This window comes from Polypterus senegalus, chromosome 10, assembly GCF_016835505.1.
Source record: "Polypterus senegalus isolate Bchr_013 chromosome 10, ASM1683550v1, whole genome shotgun sequence".
NCBI classification, from domain to species: Eukaryota; Metazoa; Chordata; class Cladistia; order Polypteriformes; family Polypteridae; genus Polypterus; species Polypterus senegalus.
Window position 1 is genome coordinate 91,342,576 of NC_053163.1, and position 24,718 is coordinate 91,367,293.

General features: G+C 34.9%; 1 protein-coding gene across 2 annotated transcripts in view; it reads left to right on the forward strand.

The window, feature by feature from the left end:
* Positions 1 to 24,321, forward strand: part of arhgef6 (Rac/Cdc42 guanine nucleotide exchange factor (GEF) 6) — a 149,329-nt gene extending 125,008 nt beyond the window's left edge. For both annotated transcript variants that reach the window (XM_039766178.1, XM_039766179.1), the window contains 5 exons: positions 3,796 to 3,889; positions 9,116 to 9,205; positions 17,968 to 18,067; positions 19,885 to 19,939; positions 20,699 to 24,321. In XM_039766178.1, the coding sequence (XP_039622112.1) occupies positions 3,796 to 3,889; positions 9,116 to 9,205; positions 17,968 to 18,067; positions 19,885 to 19,939; positions 20,699 to 20,821 (462 nt within the window). In that variant the 3' untranslated portion in view covers positions 20,822 to 24,321. The remainder of the gene's footprint in view (positions 1 to 3,795; positions 3,890 to 9,115; positions 9,206 to 17,967; positions 18,068 to 19,884; positions 19,940 to 20,698) is intronic.
* The last annotated feature ends 397 nt before the right edge of the window (positions 24,322 to 24,718 follow it).

Below are 24,718 nucleotides of genomic sequence, written 5' to 3' on the forward strand. Positions count from 1 at the left end.
CTGTTCTATCCAGGGGGTTCTTTTTACCATTTGCTTTTTCCAGATTTTGGCATAGATTAATTTCTGGCCTGGGATGTCTTTTGAGTGGAGTTAGCATATTCTGTCTGTGTCTAAAGCATTTCAGTTGCAGACTTATGTCTACTGCCATTGTCCTAAAATGATTAGTTCAATTGATGACTGTGTGTGTTATTTGTCCTGGTTTTACTCTTTCATTGAGCTTCAATATGATAAACAGACAAAGAAATATATGAATAACATATTGATAATATCAATAACAGAAGGTTTTAAAATACACAGATCTGCCAGTGGTAAGCCACTGCACATTAGAAAGGAAAAATCTCTTATTCTTATTTGTTAATAGCTGATTTTCTATGTTATTTTAAGAATTTCAGAGATATGCATTTATGGTACTAGAATGCTGTAGTCTTTCTGAGTAGAAAAAAGTTAAGAAAATGACATCCTGGAAATACTTTTGTAATTTTGCAAGCAAGGTTCCACTGTACTCTGTATATGTGACACTTGTACTATTGCTACTACTACTACTGCTACTAGAGTCAGTTGAAAGGCATGAAACTTACTTGGCCGTTGTTTTGCTTGATACAATATATTAGCCAACGTTATCCAGCATGACTGGTTTGGCACTTTGTCAGTGATGATCTGGGGAGGCATATCCTTGGAGGGTTACACAGACCTCCACGTGCTATTCAGTGGTACCCTGACTGCTGTTAGGTACCAGCACAAAATCCTCAAAGCCATTGTCAAACCTTACACTGGTCCTGTGGGTCCTGGGTTCCTCCTGGTCCAGGACAATGCCCGGCCTCATGTGGCCAGTGTATAGGCAGTTTCTGGGTGACGAAGTCATTGATTGACTGACTCGCACTTTTACCGGGTCTGAATCTAACTGAGAACCCCTGGAATATTATGTATCGGTGCATCCAAAGCTCCCAAGTAGTTCCACAGACTGTCCAGAAGCTCACTGATTTGCTGATCCAAGTCAGTGAGGAGATCCCACAGAACAACATTTCCTGTCTCATCAGGAGCATGACCAGATGCTAAATGGGAGTGCATAGAAGCACGTGGGGGACATGCACACTACTGAATCACCTTATGAATTCCCATGATGAAATTCACACAAGTTGGATCAACCTGTGATTTTAATTTTTGACTTTGATTTTCGGTGTGATATTGAATTCAGCTCTAAATGGGTTGGTGATTTTGGATTCCATTCACCATTGTTACATTGTTTTGTTCTCAACAAATTACACACTTAGTAAAGATTTCCACTTGAATATTTCATTCATTGAGATCCAATGTGTGATTTAAGTGTTCTCAATTTTTTCAGCAGTGTATTTGTAATTCATTTAGGTCACTTTACAGAGATCTGTTTTCACACTGACATTAAAGTTTCTTTTACTTGTGTCAAATGAGCCTAATTAAATGAATGTACTGTGATTCAATGTTGTATAATAATTAAATGTAAAACTTGATGAAATGTTTGAAAGGAACTTGGAAGTATAATAATGAACTTCAAAAAGAAATGGAGATTTTTTTTAAAGAAAAGTTACATTTGGGTACCTTTAACAAATTATGCAATGCATATTTGAAACACTTTTCCTTTAAACACTAAACTGACAGTTGCTATTAATACATACATGTATACATACATCTGAAGTAAACCCCCAACCAATTATCTGTTTGGATCAGTTGAACAGAAGGGGTGTTGGACTTTATTTTCACACAGACAGGCTGCTGCTCCCCCTTTACCTAGCACAAATGCACATGAAGTACATCTCTTTGGTCACCCAGTTATGTGTTGAATTTTTTTGTGAGTTAAGTACAACTGGCATTATATTCTAAAGAAACACTTACATTCATGCAAGGTTTCTTGACTATAAAATCCCATTCCTGGTGTGCTTTTGTGTTTCAATTCAGTTAGATAACTGGCTTTTTCTGGGTGTGGAAAAATCAAATTCACAGATATACAATATACTACTCAGGTATACGTTTGATTTTAGACATACTGCAACTTGAAAAATACTTTGCTGTGTCTTTGGTTAAAACAATAGCTCCAAAAATAAGGTTTCAGTTAACGAATAACTCATGTGACACTTGTGTAATGGGTATACTATAAAGTCCACAAACATATTCAGCTTCTAGTATCTGACTGTAAAAAATGTCAGCAATCTTTATCAGCCATCAAATTCATTACTGTTTCACATTTAATGTATAGACTGATAATTCTGAAAGAGAGCTATTTGATCATATTTTCAGCTGTTGTTTTTTGTTTCGACTTTTCAAAAAGTGTTTAACTTCAAAATCATTTTAACTATTTTCCGTATTCTAACTAGTTACTTTTTTGCACTGTTTACACTATGTATATATAAACGGTTTGTGTTACAGTTATCTTTTTTATATTTCCTTCATCTTGAAGTTTTGCCTTTAGTTACAGTAATTTATGTTCTAGAAAATATTATTGGGCTCCACTTTCAAATTGAGATATAACCATATACTTTATTTCATTAAATTGTAACATGGATGCATGCATTCTTTATATTATTTCTAGAATTCACTATTTGTTCTTGCAAATATTTGATACGGTTTCAGTTTTTGACATCAGATTATATTTGGTTTCGTGTGGACAGAGTAGAATTAAAACAATGTGGAAGTGTTTAATGCTCATTACAGCAGCATTTAATTTTTTATTTTAAGACCCTATTCCACCAGAAGAGGTGTTTGCTAAACTAGTTTATATCCTTTTTAAAAAAAAAAAAAAAGTTTAAAAACTCTTTAAAAAGTTAGCTGTTTTTCCCCTGTTTCTTTTGATTTATAAAAGCATCTCAGAGAGTTTTACACGTAAACAGCTATGCACAGCCATCAATTTAGCCCTGGTCAATATACATTTTTTTTTATTGCTGTCTTATTATTTTTTGACAAACCAAGTCACTTGACTGAGTTTTGTTGAAAGTTGGCATTTGTTATTAATAGTCATAAATTCATCCTGTAAATCAACCCAACACTTTTTGTGTGATATTCAAAATGTTATAAAATACTTTTGAACAATTATACAGTAAAGGAATGCAAAGTTTTTGTCCTATTCAAAATCTCTTTGTTTGGAAATTTCTGTTGTACCTGCCATACTCTTTAAAAAGTGTAGCATGGCATTTCTGGGTCAAGTACATGCTTAAATACTATAGTCTCAAAAGCTAAAGATTGGGGAATAACCTAACCACTCAATTTGAGTAACAGAAAACACATTGTGAGGAAAATGTAATTGACTACTTTGAAACTCGTTCTCTTTTCCAAATGTCACACTTTTCAACTGATCAAAGCCTGTGGTATAATTTGATAGCTGTTTTTAATGTTGTTAAATTATGACAAGTTTCATGAAACTTTTAAATTTGCTTAATCTACAAAGTTGCTGAATGCCATAAGGAATAAAGATTTGAACGTTTCCACACAGAATTTGTTTGTCTGTCTGTATGTTTACATATTTTTATTTTACCTTTTTCTGTATTCTTAACCCCTCATTGTACTTGTGATATGCTTTCGTTATAACTTTGCTTAAATTGTGGTTTGTCATCTTGGTTTTTATGATTGGCCTAAAACATCCTTTCCAAAGAAGCATGTGCAATAAATATGGTGTCCAAGCCTGAGCTTGGTTGACTGGCAAATCTAGACAATTTTTGAAGTGTTGCTTTTCCAGTGTTGTGTCTTGTGATACATTATTTCATTATAAAGAGTCAGTCTCAGGTCCCAGTCTGCATTTCAAATGTTTATCTCCTACTGTTTATTTAGGAGTCTGGCAAAAGCCCACGAACCATGAAGAAGTTTCTTCCAAAGAGAAAAACGGAACGAAAGCCATCAGATGATGAGTTTCTCCTCAGGAAAAGTAAGCATTAAAGTGTAATTTCTAAAAAGAAAAGTTATTTCATATGTGAAATTAAAGCAGAACTTTAACTTTAAATTTAAGTAAACATGTTCAAAGCTTACAAGAACTAAACAGCAATTTACAGAAATATATGGTGGGTATTAATTTAATTGTAAAGTATGAACCATCCTGTATTCACACACCAAATTACTATGAGAAATCAGTAACATCTAAATAAGCAATCTGATATTTTAAAAATGTATATATATTGTATATAACTATTTAGTGACAATGGAAACCTTACTTTATCTAGATAATTAAAGGGCAATAAATAACAAAACTCTTTACAGTTTTATAAAAATACTAGGGAGTTCCACCCTTCTCGCTTCGCTTGCCAACCCCCTGGCCTGCACCATCCACTTCGCGTCTCTACCTCTTGCGTTGTGAAGAGGGGGGGTTGAACGCATCCCAAGGAGAAGCAGTCGTTTTTCCGAAACCCCCTCTTAAACAGTGATACAATGGGAAACAAATGCAGTTTTTATTTTACTTCCTCTTTGCTCAGTCAGCTGGTGACTTGCTGCTGTTGCCGTGCCGTGTGATCTGCATCTTGCAAGGTGCTTCAAATATTTACAAGCCTTTACAGCAGCTGTCCTACTCTTTTTCTTTTATTTCCGGCCCCAGGCGTGGTTAAATCTCACAATGTCTTTTCTCGTGGGACGTGATTTCTTGATATTTTTTAGTTTATAATTTAAAAACAGAACAAGAATCTGAAACTCTAACAACATCACATCAAAGTTTGATAAATTCCAAAAAGAATGATACCAAACATATATATGTAGGTTTTAAAATAAGCCCAATTTAAAGCGTGGCACAAAAGTAACATAAAAAGTCACATAAAGTCGTTGCACTTTTAGGCTTAGGATTTTATATATACAATCATATGAAAAAGTCTGGGAACCCCTCTTAATTCTTTGGATTTTTGTTTATCATTGGCTGATCTTTCAAAGTAGCAACTTCCTTTCAATATATGACATGCCTTATGAAAACAGTAGTATTTCAGCAATGTTTATTAGATTAACAGAAAATATGGATGATCACAAAATTAGATAGGTGCATAAATCTGGGCACCTCAACAGAGATATTACATGAATACTTAGTTGAGACTCTTTTTGCAAATATAACAGCCTCTAGATGCCTCCTATAGCCTTTGATGAGTGTCTGGATTCTGGATGGAGGTATTTTTGACCAATCTTCCATACAAAATCTCTCCAGTTCAGTTGAATTTGATGGCTGCTGAGCATGGACAGCCTGCTTCAAATCATCCCATAGATTTTCGATGATATTCAAGTCAGGGGACTGTGACGGCCATTCCAGAACATTGTACTTCTCCCTCTGCATGAATGCCTTTGTAGATTTAGAACTTGTTGGAATATCCAACCCCTACGTAACTTCAACTTTGTGACTGATGCTTGAACATTATCCTGAAGAATTTGTTGATATTGGGTTGAATTCATCCGATCCTCGACTTTAACAAGGGCCCCAGTCCCTGAACTAGCGACACAGCCCCACAGCATGATAGAACCTACACCAAATTTGACAGTAGGTAGCAGGCGTTTTTCTTGGAATGCGGTATTCTTCTTCCACCATGCAAAGCACTTTTTGTTATGACCAAATAACTCCATTTTTGTCTAATCAGTCCAAAGCACTTTGTTCCAAAATGAATCTGGCTTGTCTAAATGAGCATTTGCATACAACAAGCGACTCTGTTTGCGGCGTGAGTGCAGAAAGGGCTTCTTTTCTCATCACTCTGCCATACAGATGTTCTTTGTGCAAATTGTGCTGAATTGTAGAACGATGTACAGATACACCATCTGCAGCAAGATGTTCTTGCAGGTCTTTGGAGGTGATCAGTGGGTTGTCTGTAACCATTCTCACAATCCTGCACATATGCCGCTCCTGTATTTTTCTTGGCCTGCCAGACCTGGGTTTAACAGCAACTGTGCCTGTGGCCTTCCATTTCCTGATTATATTCCTTACAGTTGAAACTGACAGTTTAAACCTCTGAGATGGCTTTTTGTAGCTTTCCCCTAAACCATGATACTGAAAATTTTTTGTTTTCAGATCTTTTGAGAGTTGCTTTGAGGATCCATGCTGTCACTCTTCAGAGGAGAGTCAAAGGGAAGCACAATTTGCAATTGACCACCTTAAATACCTTTTCTCATGATTGGACACACCTGTCTATGACGTTCAAGGCTTAACGAGATTTGGTGTTGCAAGTAATCAGTAGTGAGCAGTTACATGCATTCAAATCAGCAAAATTACAAGAATACCCAAATTTTTGCACAGCCTGTTTTTCACATTTGATTTAATTTCATACAACTAAATACTGCTTCACTAAAACTCTTTGTTCGGAAAACACCCCAGTACTCCGATATTCCTAGGAAATGAAAGACATACCACTGTTATCTTTTTTTATTCAAAGTAGAGTAAATTATTATGCAGGCTTAGAGGGGTTTCCAAACTTTTTTATATGACTGTATATATATTGAGTAGATTTTTCTTTAAAACATTCCAACCTTTCTCAAAATCCAGAATGAGCAACCACTATTAAAAATACTACAACAAAGAAATTGTGTGAGTCTTATTCATGGAGTCATTATAATCCTTTCTTTCCTTTTCTTTTCCTTTTAGTCATTTACAGGTCACAAATGTCAAGCTTAAATCATTAGGTCAGCAGTAAAATAAAATCAACTCACTTGTGTTGTGACCAAGTTCAAATAGATCCCATTGGTGTTAAGGCAGATCCACTATAAATGTCCCTTGATGAGAGTTGATAATGCCAGGCAAATGCACTGTTTTGACAGACAGAAAGAATTTTTGTCAGAAGTTTGCTTTGAGCTCCATTTTTCTTTCTAATATATATATATACACATCTATACTGACCTTCCACTGCTACTGCTAAACTTTTTGTTCTGTTCTATTTCAATTGGCAAGTGCTACGGGGAATGTTTACCCTATTTCACAAGACCAACCTACTATTCTTGTATAAACACATATATTAATCAAGTTAGTACATGTATTGACTTAAAAGGAGCAGTATGCAAGAGTATTTACATCCAGTTACACAAACATAAATGATCATTATCAACTCTGTTAAATAAATTGTGCAGTGCCCAAACTGTGTGTAACTCTTTTCCAGAGAAAGTGTCATTTAACTATCAACAGTTTTAGTTTCTTGTCTAATTGATGACAAGCCCCAACTTGTTGCATGATTCTTTGTATAGCTTTGATTTGGAAACCTAGATATTATTCACATTGCCATAATTTTACCACACCCATCATCATCATCATACCTTCACTTGCCTATGTGTTACAATTGCAGTTACTCTACCTTCTGCAGTTTGTTTGAGCTTGTCTGTTCCATTCTTTAATCAAGCACTGTGCAAAATCATTATGTTGTTAAGCCAATACTTTATAATTCTCAAAGCCTTTATTTAGTTGGATGGATGGATAGATGGATGCATACATACATACTTTATTTGTCCTAAAGGTGTAATTTGTGTATTTCTGTGTTTATATTCTTTGTTTTTCGCATTCTCCTCATTTTTTGATTTGCTAGTCTGATGCAAGTTTTTGCTCATTTAGCGATTAGTGAGAAATTGTTCTAATGTTAAAAATACAAAAGATACATATTTTAAACTGTAAGTTTACGAATAGGGCGGCATGGTGGTGTAGTGGGTAGCGCTGCTGCCTCGCAGTTAGGAGACCCGATTTGACTTCTTGGGTCCTCCCTTCTTGGAGTTTGAATGTTCTCCCTTCTTGGAGTTTGAATGTTCTCCCAATGTCTTTCATGGGTTTCATCCCACAGACCAAAGACATGCAGGTTAGGTGCATTGGCGATTCTAAATTGTCCCTAGTGTGTGCTTGGTTTGTGGGTGTGTGTGTGCGCACTCTGCAGTGGGCTGGCACCCTGCCCGGGGTTTGTTTTCTGTCTTGCGCCCTGTGTTTGCTGGGATTGGCTCCTGCAGACCCCCGTGACCCTGTTGTTAGGATATTTAGAGCGTTGGATAATGGATGGATGACGTTTACGATGACATTCCACATCCCATGAGCCAGCTTCTGTAGCCGAGGATCGGACTGCCAAGATCCCTGCCTTCGGCCACCACCCAACTCGCACTGCACCCAACCTCCTTGGCCCCTCCTACAGGTGGTGAGCCCATAGGAAGGGGGACCCACATTGCCTCTACGGGCTGTGCAGGCATGGCCACCAGGCACTCGCCATCGAGCCCCACCTCCAGGACTGGCTCCAGAGAGGGGCCCCGGTGACCCGCATCCGGGTGAGGGAAAACGTCGTCCAAGGTTTTTGTTCTTCATAGGTTCGCAGCTGAGTGTGAAGCGGCTAGGATGGGAATCAGCACCTCCAAATCTGAGACCGTGGTCCTCAGCCGGAAAAGGGTGGAGTGCCCTCTCAGGCTTGGGAGTGAGATCCTGCCCCAAGTGGAGGAGTTCAAGTATGTCGGGGTCTTGCTCACGAGTGAGGGAAGAATGGAGCGTGAGATCGACGGATCGGTGCAGCGTCCGCAGTGATGTGGGCTCTGCATCAGTCTGTCGTGGTGAAAAAGGAGCTGAGCCGTAAGGCAAAGCTGTCAACTTACCAGTCGATCTATGTTCCTGCCCTCTCCTGTGGTCATTAGCTATGGGTAGTGACCAAAAGAACAAGATTGCAAATACAAGCGGCTGAAATTAGTTTCCTCCGCAGGGTGTCTGGGCTTTCCCTTAAAGATAGGGTGAGAAGCTCAGTCATCCGGGAGTGGCTCAGAGTAGAGCCGCTACTCCTCAGCATCGAGAGGAGTCATATGAGGTGGCTCGGGCATCTGATCAGGATGCCTCCTGGACGCCTCCCTGGTGAAGTGTTCTGGGTACGTCAAACCGGAAGGAGGCCCCGGGGAAGACCCAGGACACGCTGGATGGACTATGTTTCCCGGCTGGCTTGGGAACGCCTTGGGATTCCCCCGGAAGAGCTAGAAGAAGTGGCCGGGGAGAGGGAAGTCTGGGCATCTCTGCTCAAGCTGCTGCCCTCGCGACCCGACTTCGGATAAGCTGAAGAGGATGGATGAATGAAGTTTGCAGATGTGATAAGAAAACATAATGTGCACTTTTACTGCATTGATTAAATTGTGATTTGCCCACTAATGACTTTACATTTCTGTTGAAATTTAGTTTACTTTTTCTGTTTTTATTTTATAGGTACAGCAGCCCTTGAGGAAGATGCCCAGATTTTAAAAGTAATCGAAGCTTATTGTACAGGAGCAAGCTTCCACCAGAATATCACTTCTAGTAAGATGATTAATGTTACTGCTGACATAGCTCTTCAATGTGGGCAGTCCAGTTTTGTTTTGAATGATTTAATAATTGTATTTTTGAGGAAGATGAAAATATATGCATCTTTTGTTTTCTCTTTTTATTTATCCAATTCCTCCATGTATATTTTTGATTCTTCATTGACTTATCTTTAGTACACTACAAAATGCTGTGAAATATAGTAAATAACATATAGTTTATTCTGCTTAAATTGTTTAATTATTAATTGAATATTATGAATACTTTTTAGTAACACATCTAACGAATCAGAGGGTTTTTGTAATAGTATTCCTGAAGTCTTTAGATTAAAAACAGAAAGGAATTTCTTCTAGAAGATTAGCAATAGAATGCACATTACGTGCCAAGTGAAAAGAAAAAAAAATCAAAAACTACCCTGTGTGAAGGAATTACATTAGTGCCATATGCAGTATGAAAAGAGATTTGCATTAAAGTCACTCCATATTATGAGAAATTACAATAACAATAGCAGAAATAATAATCATAAAGTCACACTTCTTTTTGGCTGAATTCTCAAAGTTATCCCTTTAGAGGACAATGTTAAAGCAACATGTGAAATGCTTTAAATGCTAAGAGTATATACTGTTTTTCATATTTAACTGACATTTGCATTTGAAAGACATATTTTCCACAATATTACTCAGTTAAATATGGGTTTTTCTATAGCAAACAAAACCTCCCATTAGTAACATTTTTATGTATAAATATTGAACAGATTAAGGGATAAGTTTGGTATTTTTCAAGTCAGTTATTTCTTCACAAACAAGAAACTGTATATAGTAGTTTACAATGAAATACTTTTCTAAAGTGAAGCCTTTTTTATACATTTTTAAAGTACATAACCTGCACTTGAAGTTATAATTGAGGTGAAGGGTACCAGAGTTTCAGCTTAAAAGCAAAAGCCACAAAACTTGAATACTTCCCAGTTTTCAGCCCAAGTGTGTTATTAAGTATTGATCAATATCTTGAAATTGTACACTCATTGGAAAATAATGTATACATGTCATTTTAGACAGGAAAAAAGCAAAACATTTTTGTGAGGTTCAGCCATTTTAAAATGAGACTGGCTGTGCCCTTCATGTCACTGCTCATCTTACTGTCTAACACCTTTCATCCCCAGGGTATCTTAAAGCATCAGGTTCTACATGGAATTTGCATGCTCTCCCCATATCTTTATTTATTTATTGGTATCAATCACACTCAAAAATATTCTTATTACCATATCCTCTTCAAGAGTGACTCAGCCTGCTCTATAAAATTTGATAATTGGTTTGTTGCACTTATGGCCAGTGTCACCGTATTTTAGCTCTATCATATACTATCATAGAATTTTCTCAGTGCTTTTTATCATGCATGCGTATGGCATGCCATTGAAAGTTTGTAATGCTGAGTGTTGATTGGCACTATTAGCTTACTGTCAACATGCAGAGAGGTTGGCTTTTTTAAAAAACAAATGTTTAGTAATCAGATCATTTCAGATTTATTGTTAGGTGTATATAGTACAATGAAACTCATTTGTGTGGTCTTCACCTTCATGCTGTCACTTGACGTGAATCTTGCTCTGTATAAAATAACAGAATATGATAGAAGAAACATGGGCACCATTTAGGAAACAGCATTCATTAAGATTTAAATATGCATCTGGCTATTCTTACAGGCTATGGCAAAATTTAATCATTGAAGTATTGCAAGAACACACTGCTTGAAGCTTTGAAAATTTGATATGGGAGGTTTGGGGTATTGTGTCAAAATGCCATCCACGACCACCACTGAGAGTAGACAAGCAAATGGGGAATGCATCCTTACTTGAAGAAAATAGTTCCAAGAATCTGTGATAAAATGTATTCCATCCATCCATTATCCAACCCGCTATACCTAACTACAGGGTCATGGGGGTCTGCTGGAGCCAATCCCAGCCAACACAGGGCGCAAGGCAGGAAACAAGCCCCGGGCAGGACGCCAGCCTACCGCAGAAAATTTATTACTTACATTGTAATTTTGATGTCTCAAGCATGTCTCAGAAACGTGGTAAGGCGCGCTTTCTTAAATCAAAACCTTTGCTTCTTCAATTTGGATGTATTTAGTAAGTTTTAAGGTGTTGGTTTTCACATTGAGACCCTAGTACAGTACATTTAAACTCCTTTATAAATGTAAGTGCAGGCTAGATATTTTTTAAAAATGTATAAAAACTGTTAACTTCAGAATGCAATTTCTTGTGGCAAATAATATTTTCCATGACTGTTAAGAAGTATCTTCAACTTGAAAAAGGCCAAACTTATCTTTTACACTAAAAATGTATTGCAAAAATAAATGCAGATTATGGCGAAATGCTTTGTTTTCTTAAGCATTTATTTTTTTTGTTATATTTCATATCATTATTTGGCTAACAACAAAGCATTAGAAATGAAAATTATATATAGTTCCTTGAAGATCTTAAAAGGTTGTAGAATTTTTTGCTTCAGACATTTTTCTGGACAAGCACACATTCATAAGTATGAGTATAGAAGAGGTGTAATATGAAGCCAAATGAAAAAATGTCTAATATTAACATTATAAGTCCCTTCAAAGTCTTCACACACATAACACTATTCTGTCTAACACAGAGGCTAATCTTGCAGGCTTGTGACTGCAAATATAATCCAAGCACTAGCCTGTCACCTCTTTAAATAATAATATAAAAATATTAAATAATAATACTGTTTTCAGTAAGTGAGTGTTGTCTTCATTCTTCTAGTTTTGTCTGCACTTAGTCACTAAACTATGTAGCCTTGTGGTAAACTTTATTGTCAATGATAACAGCAATAATGTGGATTGTTTACCCATAAATTTTCATTTATAGACTTTTTAATAAAATTAGTAGATTTATTTCCTCATTATTTTAACTTAATAACAACTGCTTTATATATTTCATCTACAGGCAAACAATATACATTTTTACCCACTAGATAGGAAATAATTTATATACAGTGAAAGTTCATTTGCAAATATTGTGGTCTTACTTGAACTTCAAAAAGGATTTTTCTTTTATCTATTAACCAGATTTTGTGTGAGTGTTACTTATTGCTGTTATATGTTACATGTATATATGATAGTGAATATTTACAATGCTTAACAGAGAAACATTCTGTAAATCAAAATTTTTTTATTCTGTTTCAGAGAGGAGATTGTCTTCTAGTTTCCTGTCCATACTTTTTAAATTTGGTCATAAAGTCAACCTTATTAATATTTGGTTATTATATACTTTACAAAATTAAAATTTGTTGCTGCAATATTCAATCCCTTTAGTGAAAAAAGCTTAGGTAAAGCTATCCTGATTACATTGTTTACATCATTATTACAGTATACACTCTAATAGTGTATTATATAGAAGAAATCAACAGTACTGCAGACTGTACTTTTCATCCTAGAAAATCAGCAATGAATTTTCAGAAAATGTTTCCCCTCTGGATTTAGTATACTCCCTTACTTATTTAATATGGGACCTTCTCTTGTTTTTGACATAATGTATTGTGCCAGTTTTTCATATTGTCTGTCAAAGAATTGATATTTCTAGATATTTTTTTCCAATTAATACTCAAGCGTATAAAATACACTCTCATTTTCAATGCAGTAATTCAAAACAATGGAAATATAATGTCAACCAGTCAAAGTACAGTGGCACTTTGAATATTTTATTTTTGCACTATAAGCCTATATAACTAATGCCTCACAATAACTTTCTTAATTGGTAATTTATTTGCCATTAAAATGATGCAGCGGTTCCACCCTCAAATGATCAGTCGACCATATTATGCAAAATGCAATGGCATTTACTATCAGCCAGAAAGGAAAACTAAGTTAATGTGATACTATATATATTTAGACAAATAAAAAAATCTTGTTTATGGTTCTTTGCTATGTTATAGGTATATAAACAAATGCCAAATATTGTATGTGTTTCCTAGTAGTTCTCAACATCGAAAAATATTTTTTGAATTTTAAAAAACATAACGAGGGATAAATAGAAGAGCAATCGCCATCCCTGAGCAAATATACTAGTCTAAAGTCCTATTTACCACAATAAGGGAAATAGGTAGCACTAGTAAAAAAGCATCAAGCTCTCATCTTTAAAGTAAAAAGGTCAAAGAAAGTAGTATCTTTTGTGTGCATCTGTTAAACATGACAGCTTTTTTGGCTTGTGTCTGCATTAATAAAGTTCAGATGTGCTCTGTAGCCATTGTGAGAAAAGTGCATTACATATTATATAAAAAACAATGACAGTAACTTTGACAAATACTGTTAAGTCTATAAGTATTTGGGCAATGATGCAATTTTCATTATTTTGGCTCTGTATGCCAGCACAATTGATTTAAAATGAGTAAATAATTACACAATTAAAGTGTAAGCTTTCAGCATTAATTCATAGGGTTTTACAGAAATATTGTACGAGCCATTTTTATGCTTGGTCCCCCCACTTTCAGGGGTTAAAGTAATGTAATCATAAATGTAATGATCAATTTCAATAATTGGTTTAAAATCCTCAATCATCAATAAACATTACAGTAGTAACATATTTACATTTATATCCATTAAATAACTGCCTCCACCACCTTTTACAGATGATGCGGTATGCTACAGATCATGAGCTGTTCCTTCTCTTCTCCATGTTCTTCTCTATTTATCATTCTGGTACATATTAATTTTAGCTTCATTTGTCCAAATAAAATGGTTACAGGACTGTACTGGCTTTTTAAAAATATTTTATGGAAAAGTCTAATCTGTCCTTCCTTTGCTTGAGGTTTACCAGTGGTTTGTGCCTTGTGTGGTAAAGCCCCTGCATTTACTTTCATGAACACTTCTCCTGATTGTAGACTTTGGCAATTATAGGCCTACCTCCCGGAGAGTTTTGTTGTTTTGCCTAAATGTCGTGAATGGTTTTTTGTTCACCAAGAAAAAAAATTCTGCTATAATCCAGCACCGTGGTCTTCCATGGCTGTCCAGGCGTTCTGGTGTTGCTAAGCTCACTAGTGCATTCCTCCTTTTTAAGAATGTACCAGATGGTTGATTTGACCATTCTTGGTGTTACTGATATGATGGGTTTGTTTTGTTTCCTCTGTATGGGTAGCTCCTTGGACATCATGTTTAGAGTTCACAGCAACTTCTAAACTTGAAACCAACTCCAGATCATCTACCTGCTTAACAGTTAATCAGCTCCAGACCTTCTACCTGCTTAATAGTTAATCAGCTCCAGACCTTCTACCTGCTTAATAGTTAATGGCATAAAGAGGGAACTGCTCACACTTGGCTATGGGATAGTTTGTCAGTCAATTGTACAAATACTTTAAAGCCCCTGAAAATGGGGGGAACCATGTATAAAAATGTCTGTCATTCCTAAATGGCTCATCTGATATTTCTGTTAATCCCTTTGAATTAAGGCTGAAAACCTACACTTCAATTATGTAATAATTTTTCATGTTATATCCATTGTGGTGACATGTAGAGCTAAAATTATGTATCACTTTCCAAAAACTTACGGACCTAACTGTAAATATGTATACATTGACTGGTGAACCTTTTGTTTTCTTGAGGGGGTACACAATCCCTGCTCACGTAAGGTTCAGTACAAGATGCCACTGGTTGGACCCCAAGACTTGAGTCAACACCAGTACACAGATTCATCTAAAAACAGAAGATGACAAAGAAGAAGTAAGGAAAAAGTAATCAAAGCAAAACAAAAAAAAAAAAAAAAAAAAGAGGGTCAAAACTTTGAGGAACCACACAACATCTAAGACTTGAACTTTAAATTGCTTCAGTGCTCAATTAATAAACATATCAAGAGTGGTTGTGCTTGTTATATTGGTTCACAAACTGAATAAGAATTCTAAGAATTTGGATTCAATTTTAAAGAATCAATGCTGTCTTGATGTTGACAAAATTTGATAGTGACATGTTGACAGGGCTTAGTTGGCATGAATTAAAACACAAAACTGTGCCTTTTGGGCCTTTTTTTCTATTTGCGACAGGGAAGTAAAGCCTTGTCAGTCCGTATCACTAAAATGTGACTGTTTGGAAACTAATGGATTATCTGTGGTTTAGCTAAGTGATAAATGCTCTCCACTAGAACTAACCTGCTGTAAGGAGCCTTGAAACACTATATAACCTGAAGTTCAAGAGACAAAAAGCAATAAAAATAGGAGAAGAAAATGCAATGATAAATATGTGTGTAAAGGAAAGAACAATATACTTAAAAATTCAGAAAACAACCCGACAGTAAAGCATGAACATGACATACATTGAAACAGTAGAATGAAGAAAAGTTGTCAACTTACTCTATGTTTATCTATTCAGAAAATGACCACTGTAATGTCACATGTGTAGCCTGCACATTAAATTCATACACCACTTCCCCCACAGTGTAAACAAACGTACTGATCATCAGAGTGACATCACATGGTTACAAGTACCTCAGTGAAACAAGAAAGGCTACAGAAATACAACAGCATAAAAGAAACAATAAACAAATAAGAAAAAAATTAACAGTATATTTTCTCGTCTGTGAAACCCCACACATGTTAATTTTGCAGGGCTTTGTAACCTGTGAGGCACACCAAACAGTTGGGTGACCTATGATGTTTATGATGCATTAGTTTCTTAGAGGCTGCCATGCATGTACTAAGCATGGTATTTTCTACCAGATTGTTCCCAATGCTGAATGAAACTGCTAGTAATGTAATAATAGGGAATACATGAAAAACAAGGCTGGCTTAAAGTATATTTATCACATGAGATATTCATTACCACAATAAAGAAATTAAGTGACAATGGTAACAATGCAACGACTTTGATCTTTGAAGTAAACAAGCCAAAGGAAGTTGTGCATATTTTTTTCTCTATTGTGCTGCAGTTGCACTTGAAGTTGCAAAGCATCTATTAAACTTGCCAGTTTTTTTTCAGCTTGCTCAAAACTGAACAACTTTATGCTTTCTGGTAGTTGATGTGAACTATATGAACACACTTTGTCTATGACCAAATGACATTGGTTTCTGATAGGGAAAGCAAAACCTTGACTTGTAGGCAGGTTTAGCTGACAAAAGAGTGGCAGTGCACTGCTCTATTGTGCAGTTTTACTTACACAGACATGGCCTTCATGGAAGAGCCATCAAAAGGATCCCTTACCTGTGATCTCTTCACAAAAAACATCTTAAGCATACAAAACAACATCTGCTGAGACAGAGACATTATTTAACCAAGTGCTATGGACAGATAAATTTAAAACCAAACTCTATGGCCACAACAGAAAAAGGTTGTTAGGATAAAAAAGGAACAGCATTTAAGAAAAGAACACCTTGTAATCTGTTAAGTATAGGGGGTGGGTATGTTATGCTTAGGGGTTGTGTAGCAGGTAGTGGCACAAAAAACACTGTGTGATTAATGGATGGAATATATTCCTCTGAATATCAACAGATCCTTGAGGAGCATGCCAGACGGTTAGTCAGGAAACTCAAGCTGAAAAATGCTTGTGAATAAATGGCCAAGCCGTGTAGTGATATTTATGTTTGCCTAAAAGCAGGTGTTTATGTAATGATAGTTCAGTGATTGGCTCCACTACCTCACATGCACAAATTCTTCAGTTCCTAACCAAGTTACTGCCTATGTGGATTTGCCTTTGGATACTCCAGCTTTATCTCCAGCATCCAAAAAAAACAACTGAGCTGGGTTAATTGGTTAATCTAAATTGGCACTTTATGAATGATTTTGGGTTTGTGCAAAATCAGCCCTGCCATTTACAGTTACGCTATGGTTTGGTGCTGTTGAATAGGTTGACTTGGATGTGGGTGTACAGGTAATTTATGATTATGAAAATAAGATGTTTTACATTGCCATGTTAATGTGATCCATGGTTATGTTTTATTCAGAGCTTGGTAAATAATTCTTTCTTTTTAGAATTTCCTATGATATATTAATAGCAGATATCAGAAAACCCACTTCTGGACAACTCACCTAACACAATTTTGAGTTTTCTCATATGTCTCTAATTGGTTGTCAGTAGTTGGTTGTTCCTGGATATCTCTTAAAAATTGCTGTACTTTCCACTGTAGTCTAAATTAAATTAATTTACAGTCTAGGAGATGGAGGTTTGGAGGTATCATGCTGAAGGGAGTTAAGGAAAAATGATTAGATGTGTCTTAGAGTTCAGGGAACTGTCCACAGTGTTTAACCAGAACAGTGATCAGTTTTGTAAGTTGTAAGAACTTTATTTCTGTCTACATCTAGTTTATACATTGTGATCAACCAATGCAGATGCTAGTAAAATTTCTTTCTTATTTTACTTAAAGTAATATAGTATGTATTAGTTTTTCAGAACCTCCGCAAAATAAAAAAGTAATACAGACAGTTAAATATTCAGTATATTAAATACTGGCAACGTTGAATCCAGGTCCCACCCAAGAAGTATTCATATGAAATACGGAATGGCTGAAATGGTTTTTTAAAAAATTGCATTGATCACAGTGAAGCTTTATTTATTTATATTTTTTTAAACAGACTGCAAAGCATAGTTAATTAATCATCACTTTTTAATCACTGATTAGATTAAATAAATAGTTACTACTACAAGTTCTGAAATGTCCAACTACTAAAACCTTGCAAATCTTTATATTATTGAATGGGTGTTTACTGAGCTCAAAATGATTAACAAACCTTCTAAAAGACATGACTGTAAGAAATTTCTCTGTTCACAGCTACTCGAAAGGACTCTGTTCCACAAGTTCTGCTACCAGAAGAAGAGAAAATAATTATTGAAGAGACGAAGAGTAATGGTCAGACAGTCATTGAGGAAAAGTAAGATTATATGTTTGTGAATATTACAACTGCCTCCAATGTTGTGAAGAATATGTTTTGAAGGTTAAACAAGAACAGGAAGTAATTGTATCTGTTGCACAGTTAATTTGGTGCTAGTATATGTGAAGCGTTAGGCTTCTAAGAAATACTTAGCCTGATTTCATCTTTGATATGAGAGAAATACATATCAAAATAAAAATGAAAAATCTGTGCAGTCTAGAAGTCTATTAGGGTGGATATGGCATTTTTATAAAATATATTTACATAAATATTGTAAACCATGTCACAATTCCTTGTCTGTGTAATATTTTTTTTCGTACAAATTATATTTTGGTTTTCACAATGGAATAGTGATCAGGGCTGTCACCTCGTAGCTTTAAAGTCAGTGGTTCAAGTCTGGGTTTTAGGCCCTGCTCATATGGTGTCCATTTGTTCTACATTTGCCTGCATGAATATTTCTTCACATACTATGTTTTTCCTTCTGCATTCTATAGACATGCACATTAGATTAACTGCAGACTCCAAATTAGCTTTGTATGAGTAAGAAAGTGGTCTGTGCATGAGTGTACCAAGTATTGAACTGGAACACCTTCCAGGGTTGGTTCCTTCCTTGCCTGCAGTGTTGGAAGGTTAGGCAGTGGACTCGAGGCATCTATCTACCTTAGGAGGATGGAAAATTCATAGATGATGGATGGGTAATCTATCCATTGCATTGTATTTGTAACAGTGAAGATTTATTGTTTTACTGTCACTTTCATTATGTTAAAAAATAATCTTCCCCTTTTAAACACTTTATAATTATAAGTTAATTTTATAATTTTGTAAATTAAACACTATGGACAAATTCAGTACAAGTTCTTAGAAATTCATTTCCTTGATCCAGATTGTAACTCGAACTGGATGTCATTTCTTTATACAAAATATGTGTATGGTAGATTTAGGATGAAGTACCCCTTAACTATACAGGAAGAAAATAGGACTTTTGGTGCCACAAAGCATTTCAGAATTCTGAAACTTCCTGAAGATGAGAAGAATGGCAATGCATTTTACATGGTTCAAAGGATACAATATATGTTTGATCAGGTGTGTCAACATAGGGCAGTTAGCACACAGGCAATATGTATTGTTGTTTTAACAATAATTTGAACTCATTTTAATATGAACTGTAAAAATAATTATAAAACGTAAAAGGCTTATTCCAGAAGCTGGTCATAGGAAGCCACAGCAAATCTCACTACCATTAGCTGCAAAGAAGCGACCATACCAAAGCAAGGTTTATCACCATACATTTGTAGAATATAAAATTTCCATTCCAGTGTTATTTATTTTAATCTTAATTCTTTCATGTCTATTGGTGTTTTTTCTCATACATACGACAGTGTTCTATACATCAGTTTTGTCAAATTGAGAAACAAAATCCCAAACTATAACAGCCTTTCTGTTTTTACTATATTTGGCTACATTACAGCTTTTATTGTTAGTCACTAAACATGACTCTAGGAGTTTCCTATAGATGTACATACTTTTGATGGACTACTTTTTGGAAAATGTAAAATGTATAATTAAAATGTGCCATAAAAGTGCATGTCAAAACTTTTTTGGGCGTTTTTCAATTTCTCCAAACAATTGAAGTTTTGGATAGTATTTTTTTATTAAATCGGGGACTAGAAATGACTAGTAAATTAAATGTTACCTATTTAATTTGAAATTCCGCTCTGGTGGCTTGGCTTGTTCATTCAGTATCTTGAATAAATTTAGCTATGACTGTGAACGTATTTTATCAGAACTATAATGAACTACTAATATCTTTCATTTAGGAGTCTTGTTGATGCTGTCTATGCTCTGAAAGATGAAGTTCATCAGCTGAAAAAGGTAATAATTAAAGTAGCCCTAAAAATAGAATAGTCCCAAATTTTCCACTAATGTTAACACTGTCATTTCTCAAATTTGTGCTTTTTGAAAGCATTTCATAACGTAAAGCATGAAACAAATCCCAAAACTTTTAAACATTCTATTAGAAAGCTTATTATTTCCACCTGGAATATACAAAAATGAAAGCCTATAGTTAAAGAAGCTTTTTGTGCTGTGTAAAAAAAAAAAATAATAATAATAAAAAAGAAAAAATTAAAAAACACAATGACGTCTGATATATCGCAGAAATATACTTCCTTCTTATAGAGGCTAAACAGAAAGTAATTTTCATATTGAGATTTATCGCTCTTCTACAAATATTCTAATTCTAGTGGTTTTGGGTTGATTATCACTGCTAAAATTAGGTTTTGTCGTGGTTACATTTTTTAAATCTGTCTAAATTCTTCATCATTTATTATGCTGTCTGTGGAATGATGTCTGCTAATATTTTAGTTTGCTGTTAATTCATTTATTTTACAGTACTCTTTCTTAATGTGTTGGTGATTAATAAGTGACCCTAATATACATAATTAGCACCTCCATTTGTAAATGTTTTGAACCAGCAACGTAAACATTTTGAAAGTATGCCTAAGCAAGGCTTAATTTTTTTGTAAAGTTATTTGATCTTTTATTAAAAGATAGCCTCATATACTTATGTATTTTATTTTGAAATAATGGTTTCTAATGATTTTATTTTCTTTGAATATTTTATCCTTTTAGGAAAACAAGAGAATGAAGCAGTGCCTGGAAGAAGAGCAAAAGTCTCGTAAAGAGTTGGAAAAGTTAGTGAAGAAGCTTGTGAAGCAAAAGAATGATTGTAATTGGGAGGACAGTGGCCATTAATGATTGCCTCCATTCCATAATTGTATCATACATGCACATATTTGTGCAAGTGTCTGCTTCTTCCGAGCGACCTAAGGGTTTGCTGTTTGCTGTGTGTCTGCATGTTTTCTCCTATACACCTAATATAGTATACCAGCTACCACTTGTTCGTCTGTGTTTCACAGTAGTCGCTAACAAACAAATGTGTCCATCAATAAATTAGTTGGATAATTCAGAGCTGCAGGCGGTTTCTTTACACAAGAGGCAATGGAAAATGCAGCTGGATATGATGACAAAAGTTCAACAATGGAAACACCTACGGATCAAAGATTAATTTTTATAAAGGTTTTATTTTTGCTGTACATCTTCTAGCTTCCAAAGATGTTTGCATTAAGAAATATGTTAAATTGAGAAGATTCATGACTGATGCTTTTAATTTATGCTGGAATGGCAATTTACAGAAGCCACTTCTGATTTTTTTGGAGTTTGTTGAGCATCTTTGATACTTTGAAGGAAATACCTCATTGACATTGGAATTTATCTCTGTCTGACTCCTTGTTGGATTTGCATTAAAGAATTTGGATTTTGCAGCATACCCTTGCTTTTCTTCAATCTTTATTTAAGAAGATAAACAGAGAACACCTCAAGGATTCCCTTCATGGGCTACCAGAAAATCTAGAAATCATCCACTGCATTTTTCCATATTTTGGAAGTACAAAGTTAAAATGTGCAGACCAGTCAGGATACACTGTTTGAAACACTTTTATCTTCCATTTTAGATACTAAGTGTGAGTGGGAAGAGATTTTCTTATATATATATTTTTGAGAGCAGATACATTTCTGCAGTTAAATTGATTTTTAGTGGTTTTATTTGTTCACAGTGGACTATGCTTGGTGAGAATGATTTGTATTCCTGCATCAACTGGTTGTCAAATGTATCTTGTACCTCTGAAGCTGTTTTGTCAAAGACTTTGTTAAGTGTTGCCCATTTAACCTTTTGCTCTGACAGTATGATATTTAAAAGGCTTTTACTGCATGTATATGTATTTGTACAGGTGGTAGATTCAGTAGAAATTTTCTTCTGAAAGACATAACTGTGCATTTTGTGGATCTCAGATCCCTAAAAAATGTCTTTATTCATTCTTTTTGAGTCCATCAACCAATCAGGGATATAAACCTAAAAGAATGCAAAATAATATTACAGATAAGCCTATAGATGCATTTTCAAGTTCTGTTGAGCTTCTTTTGACTCACAGATTACCAAGAAATTAAATTGAAAATAATTATCTATTTATTTTCATGAATATTGTAAATTTTTTTTTAAAAAATGCAGTATTTTTGGTACTCTTTGGCATTGTAGTGTGTATTGTTTTGTTTTTTTTTTCTTTTTTCCTTGTTTGTTACCAGTGGCAAATATACAAGAGCTCAGCAAATAGATCTGATGATTTCCCTTAACCAGGTACCAGTTAGAAAGGAAATAACACTCTTAGATTGATTTGTAAGTCCTTGGAAGAAGGTTGCGTTTAATAAGTTATTGTAAGAATGAAATAGGCAGCCTCAAGTATGGCATGGCCCTGCACTGTCTACAGTAGTAAAGTAGATACTAAAAATTTCAGTGGTACGATATAAAGAGGTTTTACCGTAGTAAGCCATACACTATTTCTGACATAAAGAAGGAGAATGCCAAATTATCAGTAGAACAAATTTCTGAAAGTATGTTATTATTGGTGCTAAAATCATCTGATTAGTAGTTCTACATAGATAATAAATGGTTAAAATATATATGAAATTTATTCTTCAAAAATGCTGGAAGTGTCTTAAGCAGTATATTTTGTTAATTCAAAATTGTGTTATACAACACACCTTACAATGTATTTATTCTTAGAGTAGCAGTTGTGCTTTTGCATTCATCTTCTAAATTAAACTAAAGGGAAAGCACTTAAGAGGTGCTTATTCAAAAGCAATATAGCCCCCTACTTATTATAGTTATTGCATGGCAAATTGGTTGAGAAGAGTAGTTCTGTTAAACTGTGTGAGAGTTGTGCAAGAATGTAGTGGAAGTAATGAAAAGTTGCAATATGGTAAAAACACTGCAAATTATCAAATCATACAGACGTTGAGATTACAGTTAGAAGGGAAATGAGAGAGAGAGAGAGAATGGTGGATATATGAATGTTTACTGAAGAGAGCAGACCATGCTAGTAATTTTACTTAATAATAGTCCATCAGACTTAGCATCTTATCCACTGTATTTCCTAAAATAAAGCAGGGTATCTAATTCAACAGCAAAACTGTCAGTTTCTTCAATTGCATCCTCCTGTTGCCCCCTTTATAGATATAATTTTTCTGTAAAAATTTACTTTCCACCAACAACTACAGATGCATGATACATTTTTAAATAGAAAACCTGCTTATGTCATATATTATTAAATTAGGCTATTTTGTTAAGTAAAGCTTACTGTATTGTAAGCTTAATGAGGTGATCCAAAAGAAGTGCTCACCTGTATTCAATACTAACTGTGGAATATTCCTAGAAAAGTCACATCAGATTACTGACCTTGTATAGTGATGGGCTACATTGGACATAAGCAAAGAGGTAGCATTGTCTGATGTATTGGGCTAAGGCAATAGTTTTTTTTAGTGTGAGTGACTCTTTACGTATGAACTCATTATTTGAGTTATTTGATGGCTTGACAACAAGAAAGGAGAATGTTATAGTTGTCACTGAGCTTGAATTGATGTTATTGGGAATTGGATAACTGTTTTAGGATTTGTCAGGCTATAGCAATATTTGCTGTTTTACCTTTTGAAGCTCATTATCATTGCTACACCTATTTGACATAAGTAGGCTAGCTTCATTGGTAAAGAATATCTTACATTATATACACAAAGTAAAAAAACTATAGATTTATGTGGGAAAGTCATTGGACCCTCAGAAAGTGAAGAGTCTTTGGTATGAGAAAGAATATTCGTGTGTTTAGAGAATTTGTAAAGATATAGAGCTGATACCTTCTTTATAAGTCAGCACTGTCCTATTGTAAATGATTCTTGTGTTACTGGATACAGTTTGATACAGCCAGAAAATTATTTGATATAAAATTATGGTCACTACTTCCATTAAAGCAGTAGGATTTATTATTCATTACCTGATGGCACTGGTTGTCACCCTTTTTATTTTGATGTAGTTGTAGCATACAGTTTGTACTTCTATGATACAGTATATAGTTTTTAATGTTTTTTTTTTTTGTTTGTTTGTTTTTATCCAGAATCTCTCTTGCTTTTTTACACAGGTTCCCCTTAAGTTTTGTAGAGCAGCAATACTTTACATTAGATTTATGCAAAAGCATAGCAGTTATCTCTATTACGAATCATAGCAAAGTAAAAGTTTTAAATAATAGAATTTTCACAGGTAATGAGTAGCCCTTCCAGAACTGATAAATTTGCAGTGAACAGACCAAAAAATAAAGCACCATTTAGGATAGGAAAGGTTGTCTGTTATTTAAAAAAAACAAAAAAAAAAACGCACATGTTTGCGCCATGTTTTGCACTGCAGAATGTGATTGTCTTCAACTGGTTTTTGTACTTCAGCTACGATGAATACCTGCCATTTATTTTTTCATATTGTATTATCCATTGTTAGAACTCACATGTCAGAACAAGCGACCGTGACCAGATTTACTTGTGCATCTTTTATCCGTGAACTTCACTGCTCGTAACTTCTGTGTTAGTGGGTTCATTGCACAGTCATATATAACATAACCCTTCCAGCTCCAAATTTGTAATCAAGTTAGTACTTGCCATGATTAGTACTGAGTCGTACAGATGCACCTGCTTTTCAAATGGCAATACATCGCATTGTCATGCATGTCAGATTAGGAATACTGAAGGTAAGATCATTTTTTTTCTCTTTTGCTGGCT